The sequence below is a fragment of the Sander vitreus genome, chromosome 24, assembly GCF_031162955.1.
Source record: "Sander vitreus isolate 19-12246 chromosome 24, sanVit1, whole genome shotgun sequence".
In the NCBI taxonomy this organism is placed as follows: Eukaryota; Metazoa; Chordata; class Actinopteri; order Perciformes; family Percidae; genus Sander; species Sander vitreus.
Genome location: NC_135878.1, coordinates 7,655,079 through 7,676,438, shown reverse-complemented (window position 1 = coordinate 7,676,438; position 21,360 = coordinate 7,655,079). Strand labels below are relative to the sequence as shown.

Sequence of the window (21,360 nt, the reverse complement as noted above, 5' to 3'; positions counted from 1 at the left end):
TGTCATAAAATAGTGAAAAATTGGATTAGCATATGATCTACCAAGTAAGCTTTATCATGTTAATGGTGGAGACACATAAATGAATCATTCAATCGTGTGCAGGTAATAAAATATGGCTTAAGATAGTCGTCCAGGACATTTACTGCAGCACAAGCTAATGTTAAAGGCACACACCCAAGATCAACTGCAGCACTCATTTTCACAACATATGGCAAAACAGGTTTAGTCTCAGTGGGCACCTGCTTCATGTGACAAAAGACTTCCATAGAAGTTCCCATAAGTCACTACATGTCTAGAAGGCACACCTACAGTAGTGTCCCATCACACAGAACAGGAAACGGTTGGGCAATATTCTTTATAACAAATAAGTGTGTCACTCATGATTCATTATGACGTAGGCTAATTTGAGGAGTGGCAGCAGGCAAGTCGGGGCACAAGGGCCAAACATCTGCCACTGCATCAGTAGCCTTATTCAGAGTTATGTTGATGACAATGCCAATAGCGATACATGTGTCCTTATAATTGCATTGATGAAAATGAAGCTGATGACTTAAGACTTTGATGATTAACACTACAAGTGCAACTACCTCACTAGACTCCAGAATTCACCAGTAAAGCTATTTACTTATTATTATACAAGTTATTGGTGCATGTGTGTGTACCTCCATTATTATTATGGTTGTGTGGGTGGTTGGCCCCGCTGGCCTTCACTGCTACTCTGAAACCTTTTGCTTTGTGTTTCTGCATATATATGTGTGTGTGTGTGTGTGTGTGTGTGTGTGTGTGTGTGTGTGTGTGTTCTCTCATCTGCAGACAGGACCTCCCACAGCTGAGGGCAGCCTGCTGGCCGCTAAATGACGCACTTCACTCAATAAGCATCCTGTTGCCTCTACCCCTCCCATGCTGTTTATTATGGGGGGAAGGACTCATTACAGAACGTGGCATTTTCTCCTCTGTAAGCTCAAAAACATTTAGACGTCATCTCCAATGAATGTCTACCGATTTAAATATTAACCAGACAATAAGAGCAAAGACTGAAATACATGCAAGAACTTTGTTACTAGTTCATTTTCTATCAAGCATACCACTACTATGACTACTACTGCACATGCTTGCATTGTGATGTCGAAGCTGGAACAATCTATTGTTTAGCCTTACCTCTGTGACGTCCATGACTTTGATGGCAGCCAGCTGTCCAGTCTTGACGTGTCGTCCCTGTGAAGACACAAAACGAGGTGACCGTGAGCATCCACACTCCACTTGGCAAACTCATCGTACTCTTATTAACTGTCAACTAGGTGATGATCAATGAACTAAGGAAGTGTGTGCACGTGTGACTGACAGAAACACAGAATGTAAACTCAAAATACAAAAGACACATTTGTATTGCAACGAAAGGATTTGATGATTAATTACTTGATCGTCGTAAGCAGCAGCATGGTGCCGCCATGATGAATCTCACACCAGGTTGCATGAGATTGGGCGTCACAGGGTCATCTGTCAGTTCCTAATATTTCATTGTTTTTCTTGTTAAAAAAAAAAATCCCAGACATTTGGCGGTTTCAGCTTCTAAAATGTGATTTGTTTTATGTCATTGTAAATTGAATATCTTTGGGGTTTAAACATAAATTCAACTGTTTAATTGTTCTCATTAGAGATTACAATCTCAAGCCTGATGTATCCCACGGTATAAGTAAACTTGCTATATACAGTACATACCACAGATGAGCATATTTTTCCAAAGCTATATAGTCAACATTCCCAGACTTTTCTGCTCTCCTAACACCCTAATACCACTCCTTACATAAACAAAGGACAGAAATAGAGGCCTCTCTACTACCCCTCCCTCCAATCCCCAAACCCAAAGAGGAGATAAAGCATGGGACTTTTTTGGGAGCTGGCCCAATTGGGTATGGGTATTCCCCTTCTGGCTCTTTAGGACAACACTGCAGTGATAGCGCTGCTGTGTCTCTGCAGCAACTGTATCAGAGACACATACATCAATACACTGTGCAGACCTCGTGGTTGCAGGTGGAGGAGGACACGAGGAAATGCACATTCAGACACACATATGGACAACCCCACAAACACCACCACCATCATCTCAGCCAGTGCATTCCACAGTCAATTGAAAGTGTATGGATTATGACAATAAAAGCCATGCGGGCTTAGGGGCCCCTGTTTTTTCACTGGGTAGGAGAGGGGGATGAGAGGGACACTTACAATGCCTTTAATCCTCTCCACTTTGATCCCAGGGGTCGCCACTACAAAAACAGTGAAGCTGACATTATGGCTGTCAGCGCCCCATGTACTCGCTGCTCGTGCTGATGCAGCCTCCTTTGCTGGGTACACTGGTCACAGGTGTTACCAGGAGGAACTCAGACGTCGTCAACCTCATAACTATGCACTTGTACTGTCCTTCAGTGAAAAGTTGATTGGTGGTCATAGGATTTATGAATTAAACGAATTAATTAGACTCTGAAAGTCTGGTGACTATTATTTATTATTGAACTGAAACAATTAGTGAATTCATTAATTAATTAGTCGATTAGTTGAACAGCAGGAAATTAATTTGAAACCATTTTAACAGCTAAAGCAAGCCAGTGTAACTTCAGATGGAAGAAATGTCACATCATTCTTCTTACAAATGAAAAGTTTATAGGCAATAAAACACAGCCTTGCTGATTCTCACACACACACACACACACACACACACACACACACACACAGTATTGAAAGCATAATGTTACTACATAAATCACCATTTTGTTTGTAGCTACAAACCCCAAACTGAGAGTCAACAGTGACTCACTGCCACAACATTTTCTCTTATGACAGGAATCAATATTGCTTAAAGGACAATTCTGGCGCAAAATGCACCTAGGGGTTAATAAAATATGTTTACGGAGTCGAACGTTCTCTGGGACATGTTTTCATGCTAATCGAATGCGTCTATAGCTTTAAACAAGCTACGGCAAACCGGTGGTTAACTGCTAACGCTAGCTTTCGGGGCACATGGTATAACGCTAGCTTTCGGGGCACATGGTATATCGCTATTTTATACCACTAACAAGGCTCAAAATAGCACCATGCGTCAACGGTAGCATAATGAGGGTCCCTACATGTAAACCGAAGACTGATTGAGAACTTTGTAAGTGTACAGACCGTTTATTAAAAAGATAGATTATAAAGACAGTAGCGTTCATGTTTACAAGCGGGCGCCATCTTGGAAAACAGTCATGAGCAGTCGAATCAAGAACGCTGTGTTTGAGCTATGTTACTGGTTGCACGGCGTTCGACTGCTCATGATTGTTTTCCAAGATTGCGCCCACATGTAAACATGAACGCTACAGTCCTCCAGCCCACACTAGGTGTAAACACTGCACCTGCAGAGGTAAATGGTGTAAATATCAGACAACGGCTTTCTCTTTCTTAAAAACGGGGAAAAGAGATCGAGAAAAGAGGTCGGAAATTGTAGAATCTAGACGCCAATTGTGTCCCTGCACTTCTTCAACTGTCCTTTAAGCACGACAGCTTACTCTGAATTCCATCCAGATATCTGTGGGATACAGCTCACCAATACTAACAATACCATTCGTGTCTCTTTTTGGCTGTAATTAAACCAAAGCTGGTAAGTCTTACAATTTTTACAGTGCCTAAATAAAACCTGTGTAAACCTATTAAAGCCTAACAAAAATGTCTGTTTACATTGGGTTTATTGGTGATTTAAAGATCCATCACTTGGAATAGATAGCAGGAGATGAGGATATGAATGTGCTATGATTCCTTCTCTTCTCTGTACGCCTGAAGACATTTCAGTCGTATAAAACATAAACATCGCTTAGCTTGTGGGTGGAGATAGGGTTATCTAGGCCACAAGGTTATTGCATTTTGATACCACAAAACAACTGGGTTGCACAACATAAGCATATGAGAAATGTGATGTGTGGCTGGATTACACACAAGTTTCTTGACATGCTTATTCCCCTCATTTCATCCATCCATTGTCCTTGGAAAAAAGGAGAACACTGAGCAGTTACCTGGGGTTGACACAAAGCTGTAATAAAGTAAAGTAATTACAAATGCTGTGAATCAGCACAAATTTTTGTGAAAATTGTATTTGGAGAAAGGATGTTGCCAAATATGCTGAATAGATCTTACAAATCTACTATTAATTAGGTTATTCTAAGAGGGACTGGCAAACAAAATGATGGAATGTGCCAAAGTCAACATCAGATATTTCTCATCCAGACTGTAAATTAAGCATTTTTGAAGTTACAGCTACAGCAGTAGATTAGGGCTATGACTAACACTTACTTACATCATCCATTAATTTGCAGAAGATTTCCCCAATTAAAAAATTGTTTTAATTTTGTCCGACCAACAGTCCAAAACTCATACTATCACATCATACTTTTTTTTTAAATAAGGATATTGCCCTAGGCACTGTTGCCATGCTCCCAAGTTTAAGCATGGATCTGGCACTCCTTTGCATTGGTAGGGAAGTATTCTACAATAATTACACTACTATTAACTTATTACCAATATTGGTGACCGCTTTTAGTCGTCTAAGCCATAAATTATGCCTTTCTCAAGCACAAGGAATTTTTTTTTTTTTTTTTTTTAAGATTTTTTTTTGGGCATTTTTAGGCCTTTATTGACAGGACAGCTGAATAAATTAAAGGGGAGAGAGAGGGAGAATGACATGCAGCAAAGGGCCACAGGTCGCAGTCGAACACAGGCCCGCTGCGTCGAGGAGCAAACCTCTATATATGGGCGCCTGCGCTACCAACTGAGCTATCCGGGCACCCAGCACAAAGATATTTAATCATTAAGCGTAACAATGCATAGAGTAATGACTGACTTAAGAAAGAAAATGCAGCATCTGACACACTGAATTTCAAAAACACATTTTGTAAATGAAAACTAATATACAGTAATGTCTATGCTAACTTGTCTTGTGTCCTCTCATCAAAACCGACCGACAACATCTTTCACTCTCTACTTTTTAAAGGCCAACTGTCCTATATTAGGGCTGCCACTAATCATTTCATTATTGATTTATCTGTTGATTTTTACTATTTATTGATCAATCGTCAAAAGCCTAACATTTTGAGAAGCAGTACCATTATCAAAACTGAAAATTAACAAATGAATTATTCATAAAGCTGTTGCCAATCAAATTTTCTGACGACAGACTAATGGATAATCGACTGATGGTTTCAGCTCTAGTCCTGTGGTTGGGCCCCTGTTACAAGCATGGGTTGTTCACAGGATGGCTGCGGCTAGGCCCTATAGGGCCCCCTTATGAGCAGCCAGCTAGGCGTGTCTGTGGAGGGGTTATCTGAGGCACTGAGCTATCACTCAGTCCTCCCTGGCCTCCATCTCCACTCCTCCATCGCAGCTCCTCTTAACCATGGCCAGATGTGCTGCTGGCCTCTCTCCAGCTCAGCACTAAACCACTGACTGACTTACTGCCTTTAGAGCCTAGCCTAGGCATTAAGTTAAAATCTACCCAAAACAAAATATACCATTCTGTTAACAACGCTGGAGAAGAAATCTAACTCAACGCTAGACACTTCAAAAGCTGGCTACTCTATTAAACTAAGTGCTGACATAAGGGGTTTGTAGAATTTGAAAATGTCCTATTAAATGAGCATTATTTCATGAATAAACTACAAACTGTGCCAGTTAAAGCAAAATACATGCATCAGGTGTTGCCACAATGTTTGAGCTTACAGACATAAAAACAGTTTAAGATCATGGTTAGGAAACCAGTGATTTGTGTTTTAAGGTGGATTTTCACTTAACAGAAGTGAGCAGTAATGCTCAGCAGTATTGTCAGTGTGGACAAACGGAGAGTGCCGTTTCCCATACACTTTCTTCACGGATAGGATAAGGATACAAGGCTCGTATCCTCTGCATCCTAATTGACCAGAAAGCAAATAACCTCTCCCTCCTTATACCTTTCACATTAATGTAAGATCAATCACACTTAGCAACTACTTCAAAATGCTGGCTGGCTTTCTAAGCAGGTCAACCTACTTTACCCCCCCCCCACCAACAAGAAACTTGGCTCACGCTGCCATTGCACAACAGAGTGCTGAAATTGAGCGACATGCGTTTTAACTAGCCATGTAGGTGCAAAACAAACTCGGTTTCATGTTATTAGTTCACACAGCAAGGGAGGGAGAGAACTACTGGGTGCCATGGTTTGGTTCTTCAAAAGGTCACCGGTGGGAATGTGTGCGTCATGGGGTGTGAGCTGGTAGGGTCATGTGAAGATCTAAGTTGACATTTGAAGTGGCAGAGTGAGTAGGTGGGTGGATAGAAGGTGATAAATAAGCCGGTCACAGCCTCCATCTACCTTGGGAAGCAACGATACAAAGGTCTTGAGTACACCTAGATGCACACTTCTTGTGCCTACGCCTTCCACAACACACAAGATCAGGTGAATGCCGGGGAAATAAATGATCAATTGGCAGTAAGCAGCAGCACATGAGAGCCAGGGCAGTGCCTTGCGCCCCTGCCTCTCTGGGTTCTTCCACTTTATACTGCTGCTGCATTCCAGCACACTGACCCAATTTTCACACACACACACACACACACACACACACACACACACACACACACACACACACACACACACACTCCAGAGAAGTAAGGATGGAAGAGGTGGCAGAGACAAAGAAAGAAACAGTGATGAGACTGGAAGGAGAATAAAAGCCAGGAAGTGAGTGGAGAGATGAGGAGAGAAGCTGGGAAAAGGGAAGGATGATGTGTGAATGGGAAGAGCAAGCACACATGGAAAGATAGATCACAAAACAGGAGGCCAGCTGATGACTGTGACTGTACATCTATTGATCACAGTGCAGTAGTTGGCTGCTGTAAAGGATCAAAAATGCATGTTGGAGCCTTGTCTAAAAAGAAATTTGTAATATTACACTTACAGGTTTAAATTAAAGAATCGGCCAGCAACGAAATGCCGTAAATTATAGCTGTAATTGATAGGTATGTCTATTTCACATCAGGTTTTTAAAGCAGGGAAAGATGCAAAAGGGATTCTCACTGTAGGAAAAACACCTTTAGCCCAGGTATGATGTCATTAAAATAACATAAAAACTAAAGGATGAGCGGTTGTTTCGGAAATGGTTTTTAATTCAACTGCATGTGGTAGGAATGAGAGCAAGTTGAGTGGGTTTTAAAAAGAAAAGGAATTTACTCTTCTTGAGAAAGTTCCATTTATGATTTGAGCTGGGATCTATTTGTCCCAGCACATTAGCACGTTAAAACAAGAAGTGGTCTTGAAGAGAAAAGAAGCCGTCAAGAAAAGGCGCTGGGGAAAGACAGGCAAGAGACTGTCTCGTCTTGCCAGCGCCTTTGTGTCTCATCTCAACGCCACTCGGGTAATGAGGTTTCTCAATGAGCTTCACACAGACAGTGGCATGAACACGCTCACGGACCGATAGACACAGAGAGTTTTGTTCAGGCAGCGTGGCCAGTCAGGGGACGTTGTGGGTCTTGTGACACCCATTAGGGAGAGGGTCACTGTGGGGGAGACGGGGGCAAAAGAGATGCATACTGTGTCAGCTAGAGAGGATGCAGAGTGGAAGAGTGTGTGTTTGAGTGCGTCTGCTTCAACTTCAGCTTAAAATATTTCACACATGCCGTTCAGCCATTTCAAAAGAGCACAAACAAATGTATTTGCTAGCCTGTGTGCTAACAGTGAAAATAGAAAAAGAGCGCAAGTGTGACTCAATATGGGAACCTGGCCCCTGTTGCAGCATGGGTGACACATTCAATACCCCCTGATTCTGACCTAAAAGCTACACAGCCATTCAGCACCCAGGCTCCCAGGACCTTTAGCAATGAGCTCTAAACAACAGCTCCTTCATTAGGCAAGCCTGACATCTAATACACTGCTCTGCAAGTAACAAGTCATTAATAGGGTTAAATCCAGTAAAGTTCATTTGACTCGCAAAATAGTCACACATCACTGCATATTAAAAAAAAATAATCACAAGGCTTCTGCTAGATTCTACTAGGGTACTTGAAATTTATGATAGTGATTGACCAATACCGGATTATTAACACTGATGTCTAATAATCCAATATCAGTCAGGCTCGGCTGGACATGGCTTAGCTCTGTCTTGCTGAGGCTGGATACTTCCCAGACATTGGCAATGGGGTCCATGGGGATTAAACTGTCAGACAACATCTCCCGCCCCCTTTACAGTGAACTGATGCGGCAACATGGCATCACTGATTTTGAAATGCAATCGGAAGCATCGGTCACTTGTTTGCAAACTGCATTAAGATCCCAGCACCAGCCTATTTGATAAAATCCACAATTTGAACAAACATTCAAAGCACCTTGCTGCTTTGATTGCTGATAACTACTGCACTGGGGTAAGCACCAGTCCCACCCAGCACCATATGGCACTGGTAGGAGAGGTTCAGCTCCCTCCTCAGCAGCAGCTCACACTCCTTGTGCCCATCAGGCATAGCTAGCCCCCAGAGGAGAGAGAGCTACTTGTCCTGAGGGCAGGGGCGAGGCTGCCCCTAAGGTTGGGGGAGAAAACAAAGGAAGGAGATGGGAGGACAGTACTGAGAGAGGTGGAGCTGCTGAGCTACAGAATTAGCTTGCTGGAGGAAATTTGTCTTTAGCATATGATATGAGTGTGTTTTGTGTAGTGCATGTGCACATAAAAAAATAAATCATCTTTCCATTGGATACTTATGCTTGTGGTGAGTATTCAGCCAACTGGTGACTATCAATAGACCCCCCCCCCAAGTAAATTCACTATAGATTTTAACCATTAGACAAACACACAAAACTGCTTATTTTTGCATGATAAAACCTGAATATGGCACAGAGAATGATGTCGTATATAATTTGTCTAAAAGGCAAAGATCTCTATGTGCTCCGTTCAGATCTGGTGTTTTACCTTTGACTACTGAAACGGGACGATATATTAATGTAGAAGAGGAAAAACGGATCTGTCCCGTGTGTTGTTTGAATGATATAGAAAATGAGTTCCATTTTATTTTCTACGGTCCTTTTTATTGTGAACAGCGTGACTCTTTGTTTAGTAAGATAAAAGCAGAGATTGATTTGGTAAATATGGATGATGCTCAAAGATTGAGATGGCTGTTCACATGTGAAACATATAAATCAGCCAGTTATCTTGAGAAAGCCTGCAAAAGAAGGAAGGAAAAAAGCTCTTTACCGAGATGAGCCGTAGATGAGGATGTGTTGTGTGTATGTACGTGTGTGTGTGTATATATATATATATATATATATATATATATATATATATATATATATATATATATATTCATTTATTTCTCAGAATTATTTGTATAAAATTAAGTTTGTGGCATCCCATGTGGGATGGGCCAAATGTTTGGCATGCCACAGAAATAAAATTAAACTAACTAACTAACTAACACACGCATGCATAAGAAACATAGGGACATGATGGTATGAAAATAATGGTGGCACAGCCTTGGCACATCCCATGGATGCATAGCAGGCATGGAGGCAGGTCAGCAGGGGCTCGGGAGCCTCAGGCCTGACTATATATGGCCATTCTGTAAAGCAGAGGGAATCTTCCCTGCATACCACGCACAATTTGAGGAATTATGTCTTTTGGTATGTTATCATTACTCTCTCTCTCTTTTTTTTTTTTTTTACTACTATATCCAGAGTAAGTGAGGCACCTGAGATACTGAGCCAGAGAGAGTCTCTAGTGCAAGGGGCAGTGATTTCAAAGAGTGTGGATGTAAATGCATTATTTTTAAACAACTAATGACGTCAGACACATATAGTAAAATGCTTCCAGTGGGTAGTTATTTGCAACACGGAGGTATAGATCATTCACTGGTTTACAGCGCAGCATAATCTGGTTAAAACACGGGTATATGTTGCAATAAATTCTTTTGCGGCCTAGTTTTTAGCACAAGAATATGACCCCAATACTTTTTCTAATTAATGAATCACTCATGATAATAATACTGTACACAAGGGTGATCAATCTGTATATAGATCCAAGCTCACATTCCGATAAGCCAGCTGACCAAAGTAAAATTAAAAAAAGTGCTTTTTGACTGTCAGTCAAATTCTGCTGTGCTGTGTTTTCTGAAGTTGACTTTAATCTGGCACCTCTCCAGGGGCAACGGCTGCCCACTTGGCAGAGAGTACAGCTAGAGAGCCTGCAGCACAGCATGGCCACAAGAACCTTGACATGGTATTTCAGGTCTTAGAGAACAGCTTGGTTCTTTAATTTTCTGGGTAAAGCTGCATGTGGTGCAACACAGCAGAGATATAGAAATATATTTTTTGTGGGATCTGATCCTAGGCCAGCAGCGATAGGTCTTAATTAGGACCTATAGTTGAGTTTTGTTTGAAATATTTCTATTTCTATTCTGCTGTGGAAATAAGGAGGTTATGTTTTTCTACACCACCTTTGTGTGATTTAAAAAAAAAATCCTTTTTAAACCGACAGCAATGCACGAAAAACTATTCAAAGCATAAGTCAGCGAAAGCTTGCAAAACAAATAGGCTTTTCTCCACATATCATCATAGCGAAAATAGAAATGAATAAATAAATAAAAACTGCACTTTTACGCTTGACATTTGTGAAAACTAACTTTAAAGTCCATATTTATCAAGATCAGACGTTCTACTACATATAGTCCGCCTTAAATGACAAAAAAAAAGCCAACGGAAATTGTCTCAAAGGAACCAAAAGTCACCACAAATCAACGAGTAAAGAAGCTTGGTCACACTGTGTGATCTAAAAGGGCCTTGCAATCTGTGACCAAGTGCTTGACAAAGCAGAAAAGGCCTCAGAGGGTAATGAAACTCCACCCCGTTTTCAGTTGGGGGGCTGTTGTGATTATTTAGTCGGTTGGCGTTTGAAACCCTGCAGACAAACTCCTCCTTTCTGTGGATCCAACTGACTGACGGACTGAGAGACCCAAAGAGTGAGTGGACAAACTCAGCTTTGTGAGAGTGGTGGGCAGGTTCTGTCTGGAACTGGACAGCTGCTCTTCTACCAGTTGCAAACACCCCCCTCCTCCTCCTCCACCACCACCACCACCACAGGCCACATGCCCATTCAACTGGTTAACATGACAGTCAATGCAGTGACCGACAGCTGATCGAAAGGCTACTGCAGCAAGCTGTATTGGGCTACAGTAAGCTATAACTTCGCTATAGACGGTTTGGCTTAGCTCATTCAGGCTGTTACGACCATGTCCTTGTGTTAACTGCAGGCTAATCTGACAGCCCTCTCTTGTACAAGCTCCATTCCCACACAGCAGCACTCGCAAATAGAATTAGCATTGGACGGTGAATGGAACGAGAGATTAAAGGAACAAAAAGAGCGAGAAGCAGTAATTCTCTGTCCCATACGCCCGGCTCAAAACCATCTGGTGGCAAGATAGCACGCTGCATCACACTTCCTAATGACAATCATCCGCTCCTTCTCTCCATGCTGCACAGGGCTGATTTCAGGTGTGGCAATCATGCGAGCACATGCACACAGATGGGTTTGCTCTGTGAGTTCAGGCGGTGGAGACCCTGGAAGTTCACTGCACTAGGGGATTGAATGCAGGTCACTGGAGCACTGTGGGCTGTCAGAATTAAATACTCAGCTTAGCTTGCTGCTAAGTGCACAAGCAAATTGATGTTTTTTTTTTGGGCTAGTCTGCTTCTACTAGCCTATTAACAGTCTGCACCGAGCTTAGCAAACTAGATGTCTGCTTAACATAAAGGCATGTGGTAAATGTCATCTTACAGTGTAGCAGCAGGGAACAAAATGGAGCCTCCTGACTAGCTAGCTGCATCAATAACAAATACTAGGAGGCCCATTGCAACATTAGGCAGATGGACAGATGTGTCTCCAATCCAAGGCCATCCCTCCATCAAACACATCGGCCACATCTTTGACTTCTACATGAGCACCCGCTGTGTCTCTCTCGCTTCCTCCTTGGCAATGTCTTTCAACAGCCGCAATGTTAATTTTCAACAGAGAAATGTGACACCAAGAGCAGATGGCCCAGAGTGGGATTCCCATCCACTGAACTGGAAAAGTCCTGATTTAAACAGGATATGAAATTTGTTGTTGAGATTGTTGTTTTGGTATAATAATTAAAAAATTGAATGAGCTGCAGACAGAAACGTGAGGCCAGCAGGATTAGTCTTATGGCAGATATCGTTTCTCCATCCTTGCCTCCTCACCTACTTTTCAGTAAGGCAGGTGATGCACGATAGGTGATGATTCAGACACTAGACTGTCTGATTCACTCTTTACACACACACTTCCAGCTAAACAATGATCAGACTGATATCAAAACAAACTACCATTACTGGAAACTCTAACATTACATCTCTGTTTCTTTCAGGTTAACGTTAATCATCCATGATGTGGTCTGATTGCACCATCTGAAAGATACATGTCAGTTTCTTTGTTGATAAGGGGGGAGGAAACATTGGCAATCCTGAGCATTCACAGTGAAAACAGGACAGGCCATGCACTGCGCCTCCAACCAACCTTGTATACTTGTCCATAGGTGCCATTTCCAACTACCTCCACCAATTCAAATATCCCAGCTGGATCCTGAAAAGAAAAAGACAGAAAGACGATTTAGTGTGAATAAATAGCAATTATAATATGTTTCTTTTATACACAACAGTGTCCACTGTGAGCCAGCTGTTGCGCCCTGGTCTACCCTACATGCCAAATGCATCTCGAACAAAGGAAAACCAGACACTGGCAACACCTCGCTTTGGCTCAGCGGTCATTTTCAATACTTCAGCTCCAACAACAAGGGGCATTTGGGAACAGTTTAAAACTTGCTCATGATAGTCAGACTGGGGGACATGTGTTTAATCGAGCAAGGTGAAATAAAAGATAGCAAAACAACAAAAAAACATAGGCTCGGTTCGGCAGCACTCACCCGCAATGAAGCCAAGTCTATGTCTACTAGACTTTTAGCTGGAGAGTCGTTCGCCATCTTTCAAATAAAAGCAGAGGTTTCCTTTGCGTTTACGAAAGATAATTGCTGCTGGATCATTTGCAATGACTTTGGCGGATAAATCAAATAGAGGCCGTCGCGTATTCCTCTCTGTGGGATCCGCTTCTTAGCAGTAAATGCGGGGATCTCGCTACTCCATGTTGAGGTGGCAGCAGCGGGCTCCCTGTCCGCTCTCTCTCTCTCTCTCTCTCTCTCTCTCTCTCTCTCTCTCTCTCTCCCTGCTCGTGCCACTGTTGTCAAGCTAGGCTGAAAACTTTGGCTTCCGCCTAAGAGTTTCAGCATAAAAGCCTCACCGATATCCTCGTTTCATTGTGAAAAAAATGTGAATTTAAGCAATATAATAATTCTCTTATTTTTCAAATGGCCTCAGCTTGTATTCGGTATTCACTTTGCAATTACTGTACACCTGTCTACCACAAATATTTTTTTATTTTATATATGTTTTTGTGTATCTCTATATTTTAACTTTTGCACTGATTATGCCCTAGATTCTCATTCTTACTTTTCTTTGTATACATAATTATTATTATTATTATTATTATTATTATTATTATTATTATTAGAGGAAGCCTGAGATCCAAGATTTTCATTGCATAGACTGCTTCTAATTGTTGTGCATATTACAAAAAAAAAAAAAAAAAAACTTGAAACTGCATTGGCCCTGTGTGCAAAGTGACTGAAGTAGAGGTAGTAACACTACAGTGTAAACAAACCCTATTAGAAGCAAACGTCCTGCATTCGCAATGACATTTAAGTAAAAGTACATAAGTAGTCAGCAAAATATACTAAAGCGTCAGTAGGAAGAATTACCCATTTCTGTGCATTATATTATTAGATTGCAATTAATGTGTAAGCATCACTTTAATGTTTTAATTACTTTATGCCTATATATGCATCATAATTCAGTTATTAATTTGGTTGAGTATGACACATCAGATTTTTTTAAATCAATTAGTAATTAAAGCTCTAAAATAAATAAAGTGGAGTAAGAAACAAATAAATTACAAGTATGTAAAATGTTGAGGTTAGTTAGGTTAAGTACAGTACTTAAATGCATGATTACATTACTTGCATGAGTGAATGTAGTTACTGTCCACCACTGGCATTATCAAGGCAATTTGCTGGCTCAGGCACTGGTGAATAATAGCATATTTTTCTGAATGAGCAAAAGTGTTATATGTACCTATAAAATGAAGAAAAAAAACATTTGGCATGGGCCATAAAGACTCATACAATTTATATTAACCTGCTTTCCTGGTAAAAATTATATCATACAGTTACCAAGTTGTTGTTTTTTATACAATTTCTTATTTTGAGTGCCTGCAAGTCAAAATTGTCTTCGAAAATCTTTTATGTTGAAAGAAAAACTGCCTAATTTCCGCTTTAATCCTGCCTGGTTCCGTCTGACTTGACTCAGCTTTGATTGAGAACCGCACAAACACAGGAAGCCGGTCGGCTTCACACAGATAGAAAAGGGCTGGGCCTCAATACACCAAGCATGGATACCGAGATGATCTTTAATGCTCTATCCACACAGAATCACCTTACCACTTGTATACCTGTATACCAACGTGCATGTTAGTATTTAAACAACTAACACAAGTATCGGGGAAGGTCAGATAAAGAGAGGCAGACAGGCGCGGACCCCCCCCCCACCACACAGCATCCTTATGGACATGCGCATGTTCGAGTGTCAATATTGGTAATCATGGGTGTGGCAAGTGAGCAATCTCAGGAGTGATGCTGGGTATGCTAGTGCAGTGGTTCTCAAAGCAGCATGGGACATGAGGAATAAATAGCACTACTTCATTTCATCATTACTCAAACCAAATGTATAATACTGGCTTTTAAGATGAAATGTTTTACTACCTTCTTCATATAGGGATATAGTAGGCCTATAGCTACAGAAGAGTATTTTATCACATCATGTTTTTCAATAATTACCTCTTCTATATTGACATTGTTTAGAGCTCAGTCCAAGCAGGCAGTCTGTATTCTTTCTGTCTGAGTTGCAGCCTCAGTTTCCCATCATGGCAAATCAATGTAAAGGATACTGAATTTTTAAAAGCCTTTCAGCCGTGCACCCAAAGGTGCTACTTATAAAAAAAAACAAAAACTGCAGTACCCTCATTGATCTAGGTTAACTTCTGCTCAGCACTATCTTTCCGTACTTTCAAAGCACGATACAGCTGAATATAGTGTATACAGCTACATAGTACATGGTATGGTATACACAAGTTACACAAACAGAGGACTTTTTTTTTTAAATACATTGGTACTCCCCAGCATGGATCTTCACTAACAATACAAAAAGAATAGGCAGTGTGTTAATAGTGTTGTGTTAAGTCCACTGCAGACAAGAAAAAATGTTCGTCCGCAATGTTTTAGTTATTCAACACTAATCCTCAATAAAACAAAGCTAAGCCTTTTGTTAAACAAACTTCACCTCAGCGTTCAGGGAACCAGTCTGACAGGATGTGAGCGGTAACCTGGCAGTGGGGAGACACACACACACACACACAAAGTCTTAACTTAGAGCACTCAGTGTAACACGTAACACACTTGCTTAAGGTCCATTAATTAACTTAAATCCATCTTCTTTAAAGTGCCCATATTATGAAAAAAATTACTTTTTCTGGGATTTGGGGTGTTATGTTGTGTCTCTGGTGCTTCCACATGCATACAAACTTGGAAAAAAAAACATCCACGCTGTTTTGAGTGAGATACAGTTTCTGAATGTGTCCTGCCTTCAGTCTCCAGGTGAGCTGTTTAAAATCGGCAGGGCTTTTTACGTCACTAGCCGAAACAAGGTGGCTAACCATAGCATACTAGCGCTAGCATGCTAGCATGCTAGCTCGTTCTGAATGGCAAAGCACTGCTACAACACGCACAAAATAACTACTTACATGTCCCTATTCTGCAGGTATTCCACGCAAAGTTGGAAGTGTGCCCTCGTTTACAATAAGTCTCCCGGCTAATCCTGCCTTGTACAACTGAAGTTGTAGAAACAAACAGCTAGCTAGATGATGTGATCCTTACCTAGCTGTTATATAAAGATGTTATAGCAGTGAGAGGTCTCACTCTGTAGCTAAAACAGAGACCTGAACACAGGGTGAAAACAGGAGCGGCAGCAATGTGCAGTACAAAAAAAAATGGTGTTTTTTGAAAATTAAACCATGTAAACCTATTCTGTTACAACCACAAAATACAATTATGAACCTGAAAATGAGCATAATATGGGCACTTTAAGGTAAACCTATATAGATGACACTGATAATGTAAATACTGCTCCACACAGCACTGTCTTGAAATGTTTGTTGCTGACATTTGCCTATGAAGTTATGGCTTCGCCCTCAGTCTCATTGTTTAAATGTCATCATCATGTCAAAAATCCTTTGTGATATTTGGTCCTAGGACCAACAGGGTTTGTGGCCTCATAATAACTACAGTGGTCAAATTTTAAATGGTGTACTGCCACCTTGTGGATTTGTTATTTATTGCAGCAACATCCACACTACATGTTTTAAGGGATCACATCCAGAAGTGTGACATGATGGTATATGTACCTTTTTATAGAGCTCACACCAATTGAAATTTAAACATTGAGTTTCTCCTAGTTAGAAGAAAAAACAGCACATTATTTCACATGGAACTTTATTACTAACTAGTGTTTTCCTGTATTATGACCGCCTGTCCAAAAGGTTGCCGGGAAGCAGCGCTGTCATACAATTGAGACACTGTTGGTGTCAGGTTAATATTATAAAAAGAAAAAATGTAATACAAATGTTGAGTTGCAAGTCATGTTAAGAACATTTACACAGTACATTTCTGAGAGGAAGATCCTTTAAAATCCAGTGCTCATTTCCTTCCAATGTCCCAGTGTAGTGTAACAGCTAATAAATGGAGTCATAGGCATTTCATAAAGGCAGAACAACCAGAACAATGGCTACAGTATGGGTCAGGGCAGGACCAAGGTCTTCGTTTCACTGTTTCATGGTATTTGAAGAATAATTTACTTTAATAGGCCTTGCATAAAGCATAAAACAATGGTAAAAAGTGAACACTGATTGCAACTCTTAAAAACATCAATGAAAAATATCAATGTCCAATTAGTTCGCATTATATTCTTGCCATTCGCAATACTTGTCCAAAAATGTTGGCATCCCTGATACAGACTCCTCGCCTATGTCAAGCATGATAGCAAGAACAACAGAAAAGACATGACATGTCAAAACACATAGCATTAGCCATAGTATTCCTTAACAAGATGAATCTTTGAAACTGGTGATCCATACAGTGCAGTATAATGGCTACATTACAGGGTAACGGGCCCGTATCCCTGGCATTACCCTGGAGTACACCTCTTTGACTTATAAGGATAATCCATTCATGAACATTAAATATAAGATAGCAAATCTGTTCTGTACCTGCATTTGATCTTTATGTTGACTTTGTTCCCCCCTCCCACACAAAATGATCAATTCGGCAGATTTTATATTACTGCTAAATCTCATTATGTGACTGCGTTGCCTGTACTCACATCCCATCTTTTGCAGCAACGCTTTCTTTCTCTTCACTGTATCGTGACACTACAGGTTTGCGGACAGCCCGCTTATTAGTTAATCAAAAAGTCATTGCAAATACAGCCAAAAGCCACAACATGTCAGTTATTCCTAAAATAAGAACTGCATACCAGCCTTTTAGGTCTGTTAGTTAGGTGACACGCAGTCAGCTACAATACACCTCTGTCTCAGTAAACCAAACACGTTGAGAGGATTTCATATGAAAACATGTCTTTTAGTCTGTGTTAATCATTTTAGTTCAGTAGAAAGTCTGGCCTTGGGTAATCAAATAGGTGGAAGTCACCCTGGTAACGTGCGTAGAGACGCCTGATGTCCCGCTTGCTGATGCCTGAGAAGTAGTGTTCCACCTTGGTCCTGTTGTAGCGGGTGATGCCTGGCGGAATGGCTGGGTAGGACACCAGATGGTCGATGCCTGCTGCTTTGAGGATGTGGGGGGCGTCCCGCTCCAGTGTCTCATGGTGGCCCACCACACTGTAGTGTATTTCACACGGTGCGCATAACTCTGCATAAGTCACCCAGTGAATAATGTGCTCACCGAACTGCCGGTCCATGCGGTGGCGGCCGTCCACGTCACCCAAGTAACGGACAAAGTCCTCAAAGTGCAGGCCGGAGGCGGCGAGGTCACTGTCGCGGTGGCTCTTGCGGTACTTCCGGATGATGGCTGGAGCGATGTCGTGCTTGTACCACGGCTCAAAGCGTGGGTTCTTCACAAACTTGTCCTTGAATGCAGAAATCAGGCGCTCAAAGGGGTCTCTCACGATGAAAAACTTAAAGTAAGCGTTTAATCTGTGGAGGCACATACAGGGTTTAATAGAAAATGGCTGTGAAGGATGACATTTGTATTCATTGTTTGGACTGTCACAGCAGGCATTTCTGCATTCTTGCGGACTATCGTAAATACTTATCACATGCCTTAAAATGGATCCTATACTAGCATCAACTAAGCGGGTGGTTCCCAAACTAGAAGGCTAAATATAAATAATTGATGCATGGTTCTGCTGCACTGCTAGCAAAGCATGGACATGTTTGTGAAAGGATGCTGTGAACGTAAAGCAACGCCACAACGATGAGAATTTTTTTTTAGTGGTGATCACAACTCCATCTAAGGAGCCTGATTCGACTGCCAATCTCAAAGTCTAAACTTTGCAGTGTTGTTTGGTTGAGCTGATTATGGCGCACCTCTCTCGTTCTCTCTCGCACCTTGACAGAGAACCAGTGCATTGTCTGTTCAATCTGTCTGTCAGTCTCCCCTTTGTTTAGATACAGAAAAAGTTTGGGAACTACTGAACAAAGCTCTCTCAGCAATTGTCATCCATTCACAGTAACTACTAGCACATCGTGCTACCTGGGCCTGACACGTCTACATTTATTGCTGGAACTCCTAACTAACCTGTGGGTAATTTCCTGCGGCGTGAGTGTTGAGAGACGGGGCAGGCCGTTTTTCTCATGGTCATGAACAAGGTTTTCTGGGATCTCCTCCACGGTGGGGAATGCTCCTGCCAATGTTAATAGCATAAGTCATCAACTGAATTAACAAATTTAACAAACAGACCTCGAGTCACTGTAAATATACAGCACCATGTTTTACAAATATTTCATTTATTTCTGTGCTTTTGCCCATGTTTTACTCACTCACAAAACCACAAATGGTATTCATCAGCTATTCCTTATCATTAAAGTAGACACTGCTATCACCTTCATCCAACCCATACTTACCATTGAGCACAATGAGGACCTTCTTCCATTGTGTGTTGCCCACTTTCGGCGTCTGGCAGAACAAGATCTTGTGTTTGTCGCAGACAAAGATGCGGTCCAGGACAAACTTGCTGATGGAGACGTGAGTCAAATTCCTGAGGCTGCTGTTCTTACAGACAGTGGAGAGCAACTCGATTCGCCTCTCAACGACTGACTGCCAATCTGTCACTGTGGGTACCGCTGAGGGCTGAGACACACACACAACACTAATGTGACCGATAACCTTGTTTTTAATATGATGGTGTTGGCATGGCTGTGGAGAGAGAGGAACTTTAATACTAATTGAATATGGTATGGCACTGTCCAGAAATAAGACCATTTTCCAAGAGTCCAAAATATGGTATGTTTAATTTGAGATGTGGATCGATCACCATGGCCAGAAGTGTGTCTGTTGGGAGCCGAAGTGGACGGACTGAAATCTGCAGTAACAGTAGTAAAAAAAAATTGCATTTGTGTATGTGAAAATGATTATTCTTATGGATTGGAAAGTAACAAAATCAAATTGGAAAACGGAACGTGCAGCCTCAGCTTTGTAGAGATAATGGCTTCGATGGACCACGGACACGCTTAAAAGAAATTTAGTTTTGGTCTGTTTTGACTGTTCAAGCTGAAAGTTTGGCAATGCAATGACTTCCTAAGTATATACATTTATATCGTTTTATCTGTAACCACTGACGTATTGTCCTTGTGTTGTGTGTGTGTGTGTGTATTTGTTTTTGTATTCTTGTAGAGTTCTTGTAATTAAAATGTAAATTAAAAAAAGAGCATATGATGGTGTTATTGCAGAGAGAAAAATGTGAATGACTTTGTTTCAAATGTAGTCAGTGATGGAGTATAATTAGCAATCAGCTTCATTGGTCACCTGATCGGCTGGCTTGACAACTGGTTTCTCTGGGCTGGAAACAGGAATGGGTTTAACCACCTTGGTGCCTGGCACTGTCCAACTCTGACCACCAACCCTGTCTCCATAGTCTGAAAATACATATTAAAGTGGGCTAATCACATGTACCCCTATGACTGACTGTAGTAATCATCATAAAATACGCCAGCTTACCATCTACAGCTCTGAAACTAATCAACTTGCTGACAAACATCAGGATGAGCAGCACCCAGCCGCAAGCCCCGAGGAGCAGCCAGTGGTGCCGCATCGCTTCGCCCATCAGCCGACGGCCATGGAAACACTGAGCGGCGCTCCCACCTGGAGAGAGACACACACACACACACACACACACACACACACACACACACACACACACACACACGCGCGCGCGCGCTCAAGTTTGTTTAATATGAATAGATAGCAACGACTAATGTTAGCGTATACAAATAACAGTAGCAATCGTTAACTGTATTTAGCTTGCTGGTCAGTTCGTTAGCCAACCAGCTAGCCTCACCCGTCCCTCCCAGACATGGAGCAGACAACTTGAACCATACTAGTCTTTCTCGGTGAGGTCAATTCAATATGTCAGAACCGACACAGCACCAGAGCAGCCTTGCGTCTTACCTTCTTGGTGTGTTACAGCAACTTCACAGCTGCACAAACTCTTGAGGAAATGTTGAACGCTGCCATTGTTTCGAGCTTGCTGCGTCCATGTTCTTCACAACATCCGACTGCTAACAAACAAGTAGCTCCCACTAGCGACAGCATAGTAGCAGCGCACGTTTAGTACTCTTATTTCCTCAATGCTTCAATATATTACATTACATGACATGTCATTTAGCTGACGCTTATCCAAAGAGACTTCCAATTGTGCTTTCAACCCTGAAGGTGCAAACTCCAGACAACAAGTAGTAAGTGCAAGTACATTAGCTTTAAATAAGCAAAACTGCAAAGAGCCATATGAAAGTGCAGCTATGTTTATCCAAGGTGTAGTCGGATATATTCAAACCCCCCCCCACCCCACTGTCACACCAAATTTGCGATCAATCAGAGCTTGTATTATGAAATTACTTGAGGTCATAACATCTCCCATTTGGC

At 41.5% G+C, this 21,360-nt stretch overlaps 2 protein-coding genes across 10 annotated transcripts in view; both read right to left on the bottom strand.

Moving 5' to 3' along the window:
- Positions 1–13,243, bottom strand: part of LOC144513065 (mitogen-activated protein kinase kinase kinase kinase 4-like) — a 33,640-nt gene extending 20,397 nt beyond the window's left edge. For all 9 annotated transcript variants that reach the window (XM_078244138.1, XM_078244130.1, XM_078244131.1 and 6 more), the window contains exons 1-3: positions 12,967–13,243; positions 12,561–12,626; positions 1,159–1,215 (exon numbers count right to left, since the gene is read on the bottom strand). In XM_078244138.1, the coding sequence (XP_078100264.1) occupies positions 1,159–1,215; positions 12,561–12,626; positions 12,967–13,023 (180 nt within the window). In that variant the 5' untranslated portion in view covers positions 13,024–13,243. The remainder of the gene's footprint in view (positions 1–1,158; positions 1,216–12,560; positions 12,627–12,966) is intronic.
- A 3,643-nt stretch (positions 13,244–16,886) lies between these two features.
- chst10 (carbohydrate sulfotransferase 10) lies at positions 16,887–21,008 on the bottom strand. The gene is made up of 6 exons (XM_078243887.1): positions 20,887–21,008; positions 20,437–20,580; positions 20,245–20,354; positions 19,344–19,569; positions 19,018–19,123; positions 16,887–18,413 (listed from the first exon to the last, which is right to left on the bottom strand). Exons 2-6 carry the CDS (start codon positions 20,540–20,542, stop codon positions 17,861–17,863), a joined length of 1,101 nt encoding a protein of 366 aa, XP_078100013.1. The 5' UTR covers positions 20,543–20,580; positions 20,887–21,008; the 3' UTR covers positions 16,887–17,860.
- Between the last annotated feature and the right edge of the window lie 352 nt (positions 21,009–21,360).